The sequence below is a fragment of the Ahaetulla prasina genome, chromosome 1 (genome assembly GCF_028640845.1).
Source record: "Ahaetulla prasina isolate Xishuangbanna chromosome 1, ASM2864084v1, whole genome shotgun sequence".
Taxonomy (NCBI): domain Eukaryota; kingdom Metazoa; phylum Chordata; class Lepidosauria; order Squamata; family Colubridae; genus Ahaetulla; species Ahaetulla prasina.
Genome location: NC_080539.1, coordinates 303,019,161 through 303,034,571, shown reverse-complemented (window position 1 = coordinate 303,034,571; position 15,411 = coordinate 303,019,161). Strand labels below are relative to the sequence as shown.

Below are 15,411 nucleotides of genomic sequence, written 5' to 3'. Positions count from 1 at the left end.
CACACACGGTTGTTAGCAAAATGGGGGGACGTAAATGGTAAATTTAAAACAAATCAAGAGAGCAGCATATTCAATTACAACCATTTGTGTTGAGAAGCAAACTAGATTCTCATCAGGCTTACATATTGTATTGGCTGATGAATCATGCGATTATGTTTTCTGATACTTCTCTCTCTTCACAATAATCCCCTTCTAGTTCCTATCAAGGAAATAATACACATGAAATAGGCTGAGAGGGAATCCTGAAATGCAGAGGGTTTTTTTTTAATGTATGGATAATTATCAGTTAACAATGGCAATTGGGACTTGAATTGCTATTGCTAAGTAAAGTGGTTGTAAATAGCAATCCCTTAGACTTATATACCGCTTCACAGTGTTTACAGCCCTCTCATATTGCCCCCTGGATCCTCATTTTACCGTCTTTGGAAGGATGGGAGGCTGAATCAACCTTGAGCCAGTCAGGATTGAACCCTTGACAGCCAGCAGAATTAGCCTGCAATATTGCATTCTAACCACTGTGTCACCATGTCTCCACTGCACCACCACGGTAAAGCACAACATCATGTGCCCACACTGTTTAGAACTGGCAATTCCAACACTCCCCGTTGCTGTTTTAAAGCAAATCACCGAGGGTTGTTAATGTCAGAGGTAGCAAATGGTGACCATGTGATTGTAGGATTCTGCAATACTGTAACTGCAAGCTTGTCAACTCTACCTCAGGTTGCTTCTGCAGGGATATACGTATCTAGCCTATAGATCAGGGGTCTCCAACCTTGCCAACTTTAAGACTTGTGGACTTCAACTCCCAGAATTCCACAAGTCTTAAAGTTGGCAAGGTTGAAGACTCCTGCTATAGACGGAATACATTTCTGATTATCTTTGGTGATTAAATGGTGCCTTGGCAATTTCAAGAGTGCAGCATTTGTTCATTGGGCTATCAAAAATAGCTGTTTCACCTGTGGAACATACTGGAATAAAGAGAGTCAAGAGATTCTACTGGACTCAGAACAGAACACAGCGGACCTTGTCTTCCTCATGCTGGATGCTAGATTCTGATTTTCTTCTGAATGGGGATTGGGAGAAGATTTGGATGTGGAATATGAGTGTAGTGTTTTGCAACTAGAGATAGTCCTCATTATGTGATCACAATTGGGACCAGCAATTGATAAATGAGCAGTGAAACACTCCAATTTTACAACTGTATTTCAATTTCCTTTGCTTTACAGACCTGCTAAAGTTTAAGACCCCTAAAGTTATTTTTTCATCACCATCATAACCACTAACGGACACTAATCAAGGCAGACACTAAACAATAACTACTTGTACTAAGATCAGAATAATATTATGGTAAGAATATATAAAAAAGGAAACAAATCATTCACTCTGAAGAAAAAGGGTATTGTATTTGAAGAAATAATTATATGTTTCCTGCTTTTTGATTAAAAAGTCTTCTCTGGATATTGGTCCCCATTTAGCAACCACAATTGGATGGGCAATGCTTTCACTATGTGCCACGGTCACTAAATGGAAAATCATGTGGTTTTGGCAGACTTACAACATCACTTCCCATTTGGTCTTCAAGTGAGTCACTGAGATCATTAAATGTGACTATAACTTTACTCCCATGTTCTTCATTAACTCTGTTGCTAGCTAGTTGGGAAGCACAGAAATGGTGATCACATGGCTGGCACATTGCCAATCATAAATGCTTGCTGATAAAAAAGCACTCAAATAGTGATCCCATGACTATGGGATGCTGCCATTGTTGTGAATTCAAGCATTGGTTGCAAAACTGGTTCGTTTTACACCACTGTAACTTTAAACAGTCGCTAGATGAGGCACTTGGTAAATGAGGACTGCCTATACCTATAAGTGAGAAAGATTCCACTGAGAGAAAATAACCTACACCTACAAGTATTCATGCTAATCCATGTCTCTGGCAAGATACTACAAACACAGCAACAATCCAAGGATACCACAGAGCAAAAATAAAGTGATAAACTCCCTTGATTCTAAAATAAAATCAAATATCTTTTGAAATTTTCACAAGTAAATCATAGTCAGTCATAACCAGGTCTACTTTTCTTCATGCCGCCTCCATGTTGCAAAATTATATGTAAAAACATCAGTGGTACACACATGTACCTGTGAAACTCTGCGTGAATAGGATACCCAATTGGTGTCCCTCTTTGAGAAGAGCTAATTTATTATTACTGTTGCTCTTTATCATTTTGATTTCTGTTATTGCTTTTATAATGTTAATGTATTATAGCCCACCAAAGCCTTTTGAACTGGACAGGCTATAAAATCTGTAAAATGAAGAAGCAAACGTGTAAAATGTGCACAGAGTACAGGCATACAGCTGGGACTGACCGTAATAATCACTAAAAAAATAAAAAGATTTGAGCAGGCATCTTTAAACTTCTGTCAAAAGAAATGATAGGTCTTAATGACCTAATTGGGACTGAATCGCACAGCACTGTCTTTGTCCAGAGAGCTGCCACCTGCACCACTGCCCTGCCTATTCTACATACTCTGCCCCACTGCCTATTTCCCAGCCAGCTCCTTTTAGTAGACAAGTCTTTGCCAAGCCTCTCATGTGTGTCTCAGGACTGGGCCCTCACCCAATACTTGGATCTGGGGCCAGCAGGAAGAAGACGACAGTAAAGATCAGCTGGGGGCAGAAGAGGTAGGCAGAGGTATGGAGGGCAGTCAAAAGAACAGAGATGGGGGGTGATAGCTGAAACACACTGTGGTTGTAAATGTTGGCCAATTGCCAACCACCAAAATTTTGGCACTACAATAGCCTAACGATGAGGATTGGTGGTAACTACCATTTGTTCCACACTGTTATAACTTTGAGCAGTCATTAAATGAATCATCGTTAAACAAGGACTGCCTTGTTTATAGAATATGCAGGAGAGGCAAAAAAAAAAGAAATTACTCACATCTTTAGGCAAAGATTTTGCAATAGCACTATGTGCCATTGGCTCAATACACAGCAGATGGATAATTTCTCGCATTGTCACATAATCTTTTGTGACATTACTTACTCCTGGGACATATCTTTCTCCTAATAAAGAACACAAAAAAATATCGAAGGGATTACTACAAATACACAAATACACAGACAAAAAAATAGTGGAGTGCGCTCCTATATTGAAGAAATCATGCTGTAAGACCAAGAATAGAGGAACAGTTTTTCATTTAACTGGCATAAAATGCTCCAAAACGTTGAACAAATCGTAACAAGTTCTGGAATACAACAGAGAAAAGCTGTCTTGCATCTTGCTATTTTTAGTGCAAAAAATCTGTCAACTAGTGGTTTTTCTTTTCTTTTATCAGTTGAATTTTTTTCTCTTCCGTAATAATCTCATGAAAGGAAAGGTTGCTTCTTTACATAAGTGCAGTTGTTCAAACTAGTTGTGAATATAGTGCTTCACAAGATGTACAATGTGCCAGATAAGCCCTTAATTGGAGTCAATTAACCATACACTGATAGTGTCAGGCACACTTAATAATATTGCTAAATCAATGGTCTAGATAATGATATTGTGCCACAGTACTTGGTCAATAGTAATTGTGGTTTCAAACACTGAATCTAAATTTTAGTGATAGGCAACTGTTCAATAGGCTTAATAAGGTTATTTTTTTCTATTTTCAATCGCACTGTTTTATACATAGCAAAAACGATCCAAAAAAGAAAATACAGGTAGTCCTCCACTTACGACCACAATTGAGCCCAGAATTTATGTTACTAAATGAGAAATTCTTACAACTTTTCTTGCCACATTTGTTAAGTGAATCACTGCAGTTGTTAAATTAGTAACAAGATTGTTAAGTGAATCTGGCTTTCCCATTGTCTTTGTTTGTCAGAAGGTCACAAAAGGTGATCATATGACCATGGGACACTGAAACCGTCATAAATATGAACCAGTTGTCAAGCATTTGTACATAAATCACGTGACTATTGGGGGTGCTGCAAAGGTTGTAAGTGTTAAAAATGGTCATAAGTCACTTTTTTCAGTGCCATTGTAATTTTGAACAGTCACTCAGTGAAATTGTTGTAAATCGAGGACTACCTGTATCCCCATCTTTTCTAAAAACTTTCTTACCTACAACATAGATGAGTACTTGAAGCATTTCTTCTATCAATGTGTTACATTTTTTATTGAAATCCTGTAAGATTGAAACAAATCACATTCTTGAAACATGATTAACTGGAATAATAGAAAACTATTTAAAGATTACTCATCAAACAAATTCAAAATTTGTATTTCATATCATATAATTATGTTGCAAGCTGCAGCAGGAGACCTTTGGGGTGGGGGCAGTGTGTGTTTGTGTGTCAACCAAAAAGTGTGTTTTGAATATGAAATAAATACATAGATTAGTGTTCTAAAGCAGAAGTCTTCAACCTTGGCAACTTTAAGCCTGGAGGACTTCAACTCCCAGAATTCCCCAGCCAGCTTTACTTTAAGCCTGGTGGACTTCAACTCCCAGAATTCCCCAGCCAGCTTTACTTTAAGCCTGGAGGACTTCAACTCCCAGAATTTGCTGGCTGGGGAATTCTGGGAGTTGAAGTCCTCCAGGCTTAAAATTGTCAAGGTTGGAGACCACTGTTCTAAAGTATTATCCCATGCATTTTGGTAGAAAAATATCGTGTCTGGCCTGTTCCGTTCTGGCAAACAGCATTATACATAAAGTTTGTATGGATTACTACATAATTTGGTTTTCAACAGTAAAATGAACATAATAGTCTGTTTACCTGGTGTTTAGTTGGCACTGTCTTCTTGAAGGCATTAAGCAGTTCATACCGTTTGAGGACAAGCAAAAGAAAACTATTTGGATCCATAAATGCTGCCCCAATCTATGAGATAGAAATATTATAAACAGTACTAAAAAAATAGAAAAAACAGATATACAAGAAGCAGTTACTACAAGATTAAAGATATAGTCACCTGCAAGAGGATTATGTCCTTATCATACATCTCTTCTCTACATTTAACATCCTGATAATAAAACATCTGAAAGGGAAAAAAAGTTGAATACATTTTCATGCATAGAGTTGAGCTTTCATTTTTATAAACATAGAATTAGAATTTCAGTTAAAAATGTCCACAATAATTACAATACAAATTCTCTAGCACCTGAAATTGGACAAAAGGAAGATGGTTTCAAGACAAGAGTTAGTGTCAGTGATCTCTATCTATTCTCTCCCTATTTGTGCCAAATAATATCTCCCACTTTCTCAGTGAATAGCATTTTTGTTTGGAAACGTTCGGAAACCAACACACAAGCTCGGAGAATGAACCTTCACCCTCATAGTTTTTTGTGTTTCATAAAGATTTATAAAAATAATATAGAAAATGATATTAAATAATTATTAAAGTATGATATTTAAAGGTAGAAGATGATGTTTAAGAGGGGAATGCCTTTGTGATTTCAGGGCATTCTAAGAAATAATAAAGCACTTAGATGGTTGACCTTTAAGAATTATACACAAATCTGATAGTTAAGAAAATATACTTTTTGAGCACGTGAGGATGGGGGCAAACAAGAAATTTAGTAAGTTATGAAAATACAGTTTTTGGAGCACACTTAGTTAAATTGAAAATCTGAAGAGAAAGCTTGTAATTAGAATATTTGAATATGAATAATGTGTGAGAAATGAGATACTGTTTTTACCTTTCTATTTACAGTTAGGCGGAAGATAAAAGAGAACTTTATTTTGTTGTTATTTTCTAGGATAGGGAGACTCTTATTTTTTCTTTTTTTTATTTAAGTTTGTTCCTTTTTACGTCGATTTTTATTGGGCAGGGATTTTTGATTAAGGTGAGAATGAAGGCAGGAGAGATTTTTATTTTAAGTTTCCTTTTTTATATTTTACTTGGAATGGGATTTTTGAAACAATTAAATGATGGGTGACCTTTTGATTAAGGTGAGAATCAAGATAGGAGAGATTTGTTTTTAACTTTTTAAATTGGTTCTTCTTTTATTCTATTATTTTTTTCTATGTGAAATGGGATTTTGGAACATATAAGTGATGGGTGTCCTTTTAATTTAAGGTGAGATCTAAGTTAGGAGAGAATTTGACCTTGTTTTCATTTTATTTTTTGATTATAGGTCTTTGATTAATATTAGAGGGGGAATAAATGGGACAAAAAGCATGGTAATTAGATTTCATTAAACATTTCAGATTTGACTAAACATTGAATAAAGGTTTTAAAAGAAAAGGGTACCACAAATTTGAAAAGGGGAAAATATTGGATAAATGATATAATAAGAGGATGAAATTTGAAACATGTTTGAGTATGTACCCGACTGATATCTTCTTCAACAAAGATTTGTATGTTTTGTTTTGTTTTTAAAAAATAAAAAAACTTGTGTTTTTTTTAAAAGAAAGATTAGGGGGCAGCTTGATTATAGGTCATCCTCAATTTATGACATATTTGTAAAAACAAATACATTCATGGTCATTTGGAGAATACCTGGCTGATTAAAGACAGTCCATTCCTTTTCCACATTTCTGCAGCAACCTGAGCAACCAATGCTAGACAGCGCAAAGGATATTCTACCAACAGCTGCACTTGGAATTCTTTCTAAAAATAATGCAGAAAATATTATTTTAAAAACAATTATAGTTTGCATAATTAATCATAGACAGCTGATAAACCACTGCAAACCAATATCCTTCCTGTCTGAAAATGACTTGTGGATTGGTAAATTACCTCAAATATAGCTGAAGATTATTTTCCCTTCCCCCAAATTCAAGAGGACTAGATCAGCGGTCTCCAACCTTGGCAACTTTAAGCCTGGAGGACTTCAACTCCCAGAATTCCCCAGCCAGCTTTTCTGGGAGTTGAAGTCCGCCAGGCTTAAAGTTGCCAAGGTTGGAGACCCCTGGAGTAGATAACACAGCCACATTCCCCACAGGCCGTTCAGATTTTCCTAGCTTTTTGATCACAACAGCAGTTGTTAACAACTGCTCTTTTGTGACAAAGATGCACACTAAACATCGGGCTAATTACAATTTTGGTAATTACAATTTTGCATGCCACAAGTCATTGTTTTATTTGCAATGCTATTTAAAATTTATATGAAGCGATACATAATGTCATCAGTGAATTTAAGTTGTCATCGATGTACTATTCACCCCCTTCAATAGATACTATTCACCACCTATGTCTAGGGCCAGTGCCTAAATGGAAGGCTATACTGAATTAGGAAAACAAAAACCGTATCCTGGTAAGATAAGATTCAATGAAAAATGATGCTTAAGTTTTGTGGATCTATTTCAAACCCACAGGGGAACGGTTACATTTTCTCTGCAGAAAGATATACATTGTACAAAGATGCTTGTCAGTTAACCTGTCTCATTAAAGGTCAAAGCAGCTAATTGCCTATTAGCATTTGGGGCTGATACGAGACCTTCAATGTTCCTTAGCCATAAGACATGGATTATACAAGTTCTTCTTTTGGCTTACAATGTAGGATAATTTGAAGACCGGACTTCTACTTTGTAACTCTATGTGGCACTGTAGTTAAGACAGCCTATGAACCCAGTATGGAATGCAGAATTAGTCCTTTATTAATACTCATTACTATTCTGTATTTTTTTAGCACTTTTCCTTCCAAATAACTCAAAGCAGAGCATACTCTACTTCGTCCTTCAACTGTATCCAATCATATTACTATAACAAAGAAGATTAAAAGTCAACGATTGGCTGCAATAAGCTTTATATCTAGATAGTGAATTTAAACTGGAATATGAACAAAAAGATCTAGCACGCTAACCACTCTACCTGATTGAACTGCAGAAGATACTTACCGATGAAAAAAACTCTTGGAGCCTTGAAATTATTCCAGTTTTGCTCAACTGTATATGCAGACCTAGAAAAAGACATTACCAGAGATTTTACTTTTGATTAAGGGGGAGATAAAAGACCTATGGGTTATCACTGTGCATTTCAAAATTACTTATATGCAAGGTTTTTCATATCAAACTTGAATTTGCCAGTAAGTGTTTAAGAATGCAGCACCAATTAAGAAGAAAAACATTTTAAAAGCTACATCCGGAGGAATATTAAAATGTTAATAATAACATTGTGAACATATATAAGGATATATATGATACACACACACACAGATGGAGAGATGAAAGGAGAGGAATATTTTCCCCCCACAAAATACACACTTAATGAATTTTTATTATTTGGCACTTAAGCTCTATTAATAGCATTTATAGGAGTCAAGCAGCCACTAATATACACGATAACAAATATACTTAAATATAATTTACACTTGAGAAATCCAAAGCCTTGTTTTTATCAAATCTGACCAGACTTTAAAAGGGAAAATCAATTGTCAGCAATTATTAACCAACAGGCACTTACCAGCTAGCATTCTAGACAATGGGAGATGGATGCTCACAGGATCCATTGATACCTTGAACCGTTTGCATTCCAAAGTCTGGCCACATAAATTAATCACTGCTTTGTCCCGTGAATAATTACTGGCAGAGTTGTTACATCTCATTACTGCTGCATGGCACTCCTTGTAAGCTGTAACCAAGAGCTCTTCCTGGAAATTATATTATTTTTGCAATAATAGTTAATGGTATGTGTAGCACGGAATTTATGGTATAATCTTAACAGCTATGTTTCTGCAAACAAACTTGGCGGATATGTGTATCAGTAATTAAAAGTAAAATCATGGAGCATTAAATTTTAACAGAACTTTATCTGCACTATACTTTTCTTTTTTAGCGAAAAGCAAACATTTCGGTGAATTCTAACAAAAAAGCAACACTTTGTACCAATATTTTTTTTAATTTTGGTTTTAAATGAAACTATTTAACCATACTCTGAGAAATGCAAAGCTTTATGATCTATAATTCTTAAATTTATCAATAAAAATAGTTGCATTTTCTATAGATTTGTGCAGATGGTTCTCAACTTACAACCACAACTGAGCCCAAAATTTCTGTTGCTAAGTGAAACATTGAGTGAGTTTTGCGCCCTTTTATGATTTTTCTTGCCATAGTTGTTAAGTGAATCACAGCAGTTTGCAAGTTAGTAACCTGGTTGTTAAGTGAATCTGGCTTCCCCATTGACTTTGCTTGTCAGGAGGTCGCAAAAGGGCATCACATGACCTTAGGACACAAGCATCTAAATTTTGATCACACGATCATGGGGATGCTGCACAGGTTGTAACTGTGAAAAACAGGTCACTTTTATCAAGGCCTTTGTAACTTTGAACGATCATTAAATGAACTGTTGTAAGTTGAGAACTACCTGTAATGACTTTAAGAAATGTTATTCCAAAAAATAAGGAACACTTAAAAATTTATAAACCGCTTGTTTTAACCCATAACAAGCTACCAAAATCAGAACCTACACGTAAAATATGAGTCTTGTAGTAAAGAAAGGCTTTTCTTTTTCCTAAGTAACAATAATTCAAGAGGCCTTTCAAAGTTAACTGCTTTTAACATTTCAATTAAATATTTCATTTTTAAGACTTCCCAAGGGGAGAAAATGAGATACAGTAAAACAGTCACGTTGATCAAGCCTTGGGAGAGGAGTCTGCTCATAAGAAACTTCAATTGTTCAGATCACTGCAAGTCCTTTCTACTACCGTGTTTCCCCCAAAATAAGACCCTGTCTTATATTTTTTTGAACCCTGAAATAAGTGCTTGGCCTTATTGCCATGCGCTCAAAGGCCCGATTGGGCTTATTAACAGGGGATGCCTTATTTTGGGGGGAACAGGGTATGCAGCTTACATCACAGGCACACCACTCCTGAAACATCAAGAGAATGTTCTTCAACTGCATCTGGATTGTAATGGCTGCTTCCCAGTCAGGATCCACCTCAATATGCTGCCCAACTTGTCGCTTTATTTCCTCCATTCCCTGTAACAAAGCAAGATCCCAGATAACTCAAGTCACAATTACTCAGACCATTAAGACCATAAGCTTAAATAAATAAATATGGAAGTATCAATTGAATTGAGGTATTTTTTTATTTTGAATGAAATGTGACAATGCCTGCTATTTTGTAACTGCATACTTGCAGAATTCATTGGAATTCATTATACAGAAAAAAAGTTATAGTCACTTAACAGAAGCAGAATCATTTTAAGATGTGGCACAGTGGGTACAATGCAGTACTGCAGGCTACTTCTGCTGATCACTGGCTGCCAGCAGTTTGGCAGTTCGGGTCTCACTGGCTCAAGGTTGACTCAGCTTTCCATCCTTCTGAGGTCAGTAAAGTGAGGACCCAGATTGTTGGGGGCAATATGCTGACTCTGTAAACCACTTAGAGAGGGCTGTAAAGCAGTGTAAAGTGATATATATGTCTAAGTGCTAGTGCTATTCAATCATATAAATGCAAACTAGTAATAGAGTACAGCTACACGGAAGTATGCTATTAGCCACTATACTAATTATCAGTTGAGTGTAATAAAAAGTACAGATTATATACTATACCTGCATACAAGTAAGAATCTTCAGAAAAGATTTGAACCCTTCCAAAAATTGTTGTCGCAATTTATCTGTCCACACAGTAGGCTTACTGATTAAGATATACCTATTGTAAGAAATAAACATTTTTTAAAAAAATGTAGCATAGTTTCATAGCATGAAATTTGCAGAGCTGACTGATACTAATTTTGTTTATGAGATGACTGTTATCTTGGGAGATCTGAAACATGGCACAAGATAGAGAAGACTTTCTTTAAAGGGGGAAATTACTTTATTTAAAATATACAGGAAGGGACTATGATTTTATGGTGACAGTGACAGCAAGACAAATATTCTTCTCCACTGTCAACAGAGATTCTCAGTCATCCAGGTCAGGGGTGTCCAACCCTGGCAACTTTAAGCCTGGCAGACTTCAACTCCCAGAATTCCCCAGCCAGCTTTGGGGAGAATTATGGGAGTTGAAGTCCACCAGGCTTAAAGTTGCCAAGGTTGGAGACTCCTGATCCAGGTCATAGTTGTCCCAAAGGTGCTTTTTTTCTTTTCTTTTCCAAGAGGCAACTGGACTTTCTGGTTTTTCTTTGAAGATGTTTCGCTTCTCATCCAAGAAACTTCTTCAGCTTCTTCAGAGCTGAAGAAACTTCTTGCAGCAAGGCGGACATTTCGATTCTCATCATGGATGAATGGCTACAAAAGTTGATGGGAATTAGCAGAGATGGCTAAATTGACCATTTCAATCACAGAAAAGAATATAAATACTTTTGTTTCTATTTGGAAACTGCCTCTGGACTTTGTACGTGAGGTGAAAAAAATAAAACTTTTGATTTTGGGTTTTATTGATTTTATAGATATATATAAAGTTTATTGTCATTGTACATATAAACACAGTATATTCATACAATGACACTCACAAAACACCCAAATACCAAGCCCAACAAACATTAGACGGTTAGATTAGATTTTTGTTACAAAAATGGCTAGTTTATATTATTTGTTGTTGTTGTTAGTTGGGAAGTCATGTCCGACCCATCACGACCCCATGGACAACGTTCCTCCAGGCCTTCCTGTCCTCTACCATCCTCTGAAGTCCATTTCAGCTCACGCCTACTGTTCAGTGACTCCATCCAGCCACTTCATTCTCTGTCATCTCCTTCTTCTTTTGCCCTCAATCTTTCCCAGCATTAGGTTCTTCTCCAGTGAGTCCTTCCTTCTCATTAGTGGTGGCTCAGACTGGTAAGACAGTCTGTTATTAACAGCAGCTGCTTGCAATTACTGCAGGTTCAAGTCCCACCAGGCCCATGGTTGACTCAGCCTTCCATCCTTTATAAGATAGGTAAAATGAGGACCCAGATTGTTGGGGGCAATATGTTGACTTTGTATATAATATACAAATGGATGAAGACTATTGCTTGACATAGTGTAAGCCGCCCTGAGTCTTCGGAGAAGGGTGGGATATAAATGCAAATTAAAAAAAAAAATTAGGTGGCCAAAGTATTTGAGTTTCATCTTCAGGATCTGGCCTTCTAAAGAGCAGTCAGGGTTGATCTCCTGTAGGACTGACCGGTTTGTTCGTCCTGCAGTCCAAGGGACTCACAGGAGTCTTCTCCAGCACTATAGTTCAAAGGCCTCAATTCTTTGGCACTCAGCCTTTCTTATGGTCCAACTTTCAGTTTATACTATTATGGAAAAGTAAAAAGTTGAGGTTCAATGTTAATGCCTTATTCGACAGCAACAGAGGGAGTCGAAAGTCAATGGCTTTTTTTTCCTTTCCCCTCCCTGTCTTCCACACTTCCCCTTCCACTTGTTCACAGCTGGAGAAGCTTCTTGGATGAGAAGCAAAATATCTTCAAAGAAAAACTGGAAAGTCCAGGAAAAAAGCACTTTTCGGATTCTTCTCTACTGCCACTCCACTGCTTCAATGACAATGCCAGAATAATTTAATATAACTATTATTATATTGTACGTGGTTATAAATCTTAGAAAGTGCCAGATTCAAGATACTATTCAGTTTAAGCATAGTACACATTGTTAAGATTTGCCTAACATTATAGCTGTTCATCTGCAATTTGAATTATGTTTATCCAGCCAATCCTGCAAGCATTGCCGGTATTCCAAGTGCTAGCTTCTGTACATCTAATTTATTCATCTATATATGAAGTCAACTGTAGAAGAATACCAATCGTTTAAACAAGCAGACAAGAATCCAGAAAGGTATTTGCAAGATGAATAGGAAAGGTATTTCCTATTATGCTTTAATAGGAAAACTTACTTAAGATCATATATAACTGCATATACTCGACCCAATTTCTCTTGGCTGTAACCCTGGAAATTGAATTTGCCATTTTTATCCAAATATTTTGGAAGTTCTTCTAGAAGGGTCTCTGTTATCACTGTGATGACATTTTGCTCTTCAATGAGATGGCGGGCCTGAAGAGGAAAATATATTCAAAATCTAAAATACATAAGCCTGCATTTTTATTCACATCCTATTCGCATAAGAACAAAATAGAAATAAGGAAAATAGCGTAATGACCTGTCTCTATTCATCCTAATCATGCCTTTTGAATACAGGTAGTCTTTGACCTACAATTGAGTCCAAAATTTCTGTTGTTAAGTGAGATATTTGTTAAGTGAGTTTTGCCCCATTTTATGACCTTTCTTGCCACGGTTGTTAAGTGTATCACATTGATAGGTTCATAACCTGGTTGTTAAGTGAATCTAGCTTCCATTGACTTAGCTTGTCAGAAAGTCAGGAAAGGTGATTGCATGACTTTGGGACACAGGCAACGATTGTATGAACCAGTTTGCCAAGCATCTGAATTTTGATCACATGATCATGGGAATGGTGCAAAGATCGTAACTGTGAAAAATAGTTTATAAGTCACATTCAGTGACATTGTAACTTTGAACAGTCACCAAATGAACTGTTGTAACTCGAGGACTACCTGGTGAACCTTAGCTGTATTCCTATCAGTCATTTTTTTAAACTATACTTAATAAAAAGTTATCTTCCATACAAGATCAAGCCATCTCTCATAAGCCTTCTTCGTGTATTGTGATGTCTAGAGAGTTCACCATGTGACTGCTCCTAATATCTCTTTCCTGCCCACATCACTGAAGTAACATCTTTCTTCTGGAAATGTTCATTCATTGAGTATGAATATCAACTGAAGAAAAGCCAATGTGTATACAGCTGTATGTATGCTGGCTTCCATGAAAGCTAGGACTCTAAACTTGGTGCACGAATATTTGTAGGAAAATGATACATTCATGTATGCTCCAGATTTCATAATACATAGATCAGGGGTCTCCAACGTTGGCTTTCCTGGCTGAGGAACTCTGGGAGTTGAAGTCCATAAGTCTTAAAGTTGTCAAGGTTGGAGACCCCTGACATAGACTATAAAGAGGAAATTTTAACTAGCTTAAAGCCTGCTATGTGTCTTAGATATGCTTGGCCCTCTTTATATCCTAGTCCTAGAAAAAAACATGCCATTTATGACCATGGAAGGGAAAAATATTTCTGCTAAAGTTTAGGGGAATAACAGTATACATACCAATGTTGGTACAGTGAATATCTGAACTGAAAGTGCTGTCACAGAAAACTGCCTTTCATGGTCATCACTGATATATTCTCTCTGCAAAGCTTTGTAATGCTGTGAATAAACAAATACAAAGAAAGTGCTGTTTATTGACTGGATTATGATATGTAACGAATCTGAAAAGTAGAAATTTGACAAATAAAATGTCTACTTCCTCTGAGGAAGATTTACTTCACCAAAGCATTGAACTATGGTTAATAGCATTTGGGAAAATGGGATACATCTGGAGAGCAAAACAGATGAGAATCTAGGGTGAAAATTAATTTTGATTAAATGTTATTTAAATTTATTTTTAAAGTTCCATTTAATTAATAGGATTAATATAATTCAAGCCACATAGTTAGTCATTTTCTCATGCTTTCATTTTAAAAATTAAGATAAAGAAGCAGCAATTTTGTAATCTGAGCCAAGGCATGTAATACCACACATGCTTCTTGGAGTTCTGGTTGCATACCACTGCATTATAATTTGTTACAGAATACAACAATGATTAAAGTATTTATTTTTATATTACAGCTCTTTTTACCTATGAGGTAATAATTTAAATATGAAGAAAAAATGTACTACTCCAAGGTGAAAGATAATACATTAGATAAATTACCTTAACAAATTCCATAGCAAAATGTTTTTTATACTCCATTTCCATAAAAAAAGTACTGAAGATTAGTTCATGTAAGATCTTTCTTGCTCCTGGAAAAATGCATAATATTTTTTTCACTCAAAAACATTTCATTACAAATTAATAGATCTTTAGTAAGTGCAATGCTTATATAAAAATGGAAAACCTATTTAAGAAAAAATGCTACACTGCTATTAAAGCATGAATCATTCCAGTGAGTAACCTTAGCTAAAAGGATATCACCCTTTTTAGAAACTAAATAAAATGTCTACTTCCTCTGAGGAAGATTTACTTCACCAAAGCATTGAACTATGGTTAATAGCATTTGGGAAAATGGGATACATCTGGAGAGCAAAACAGATGAGAATCTAGGGTGAAAATTAATTTTGATTAAATGTTATTTAAATTTATTTTTAAAGTTCCATTTAATTAATAGGATTAATATAATTCAAGCCACATAGTTAGTCATTTTCTCATGCTTTCATTTTAAAAATTAAGATAAAGAAGCAGCAATTTTGTAATCTGAGCCAAGGCATGTAATACCACACATGCTTCTTGGAGTTCTGGTTGCATACCACTGCATTATAATTTGTTACAGAATACAACAATGATTAAAGTATTTATTTTTATATTACAGCTCTTTTTACCTATGAGGTAATAATTTAAATATGAAGAAAAAATGTACTACTCCAAGGTGAAAGATAATACATTAGAT

At 35.9% G+C, this 15,411-nt stretch overlaps 1 protein-coding gene across 2 annotated transcripts in view; it reads right to left on the bottom strand.

Annotated features, from left to right (window-relative positions):
* Positions 1-15,411, bottom strand: part of UBR1 (ubiquitin protein ligase E3 component n-recognin 1) — an 81,417-nt gene that overhangs the window by 45,350 nt on the left and 20,656 nt on the right. Inside the window, exons 1-12 of one of the 2 annotated variants that reach the window (XM_058161981.1) lie at positions 14,679-14,770; positions 14,033-14,131; positions 12,748-12,905; positions 10,488-10,587; positions 9,783-9,911; positions 8,397-8,583; positions 7,832-7,893; positions 6,492-6,602; positions 4,962-5,027; positions 4,769-4,870; positions 4,116-4,179; positions 2,949-3,073 (exon numbers count right to left, since the gene is read on the bottom strand). In XM_058161981.1, coding sequence (XP_058017964.1) covers positions 2,949-3,073; positions 4,116-4,179; positions 4,769-4,870; positions 4,962-5,027; positions 6,492-6,602; positions 7,832-7,893; positions 8,397-8,583; positions 9,783-9,911; positions 10,488-10,587; positions 12,748-12,905; positions 14,033-14,131; positions 14,679-14,723 — 1,248 coding nt within the window. In that variant the 5' untranslated portion in view covers positions 14,724-14,770. Of the gene's footprint in view, positions 1-2,948; positions 3,074-4,115; positions 4,180-4,768; positions 4,871-4,961; positions 5,028-6,491; positions 6,603-7,831; positions 7,894-8,396; positions 8,584-9,782; positions 9,912-10,487; positions 10,588-12,747; positions 12,906-14,032; positions 14,132-14,678; positions 14,771-15,411 lie in introns of those variants that run through there. The other variant, XM_058161982.1, reaches the window with a different exon arrangement.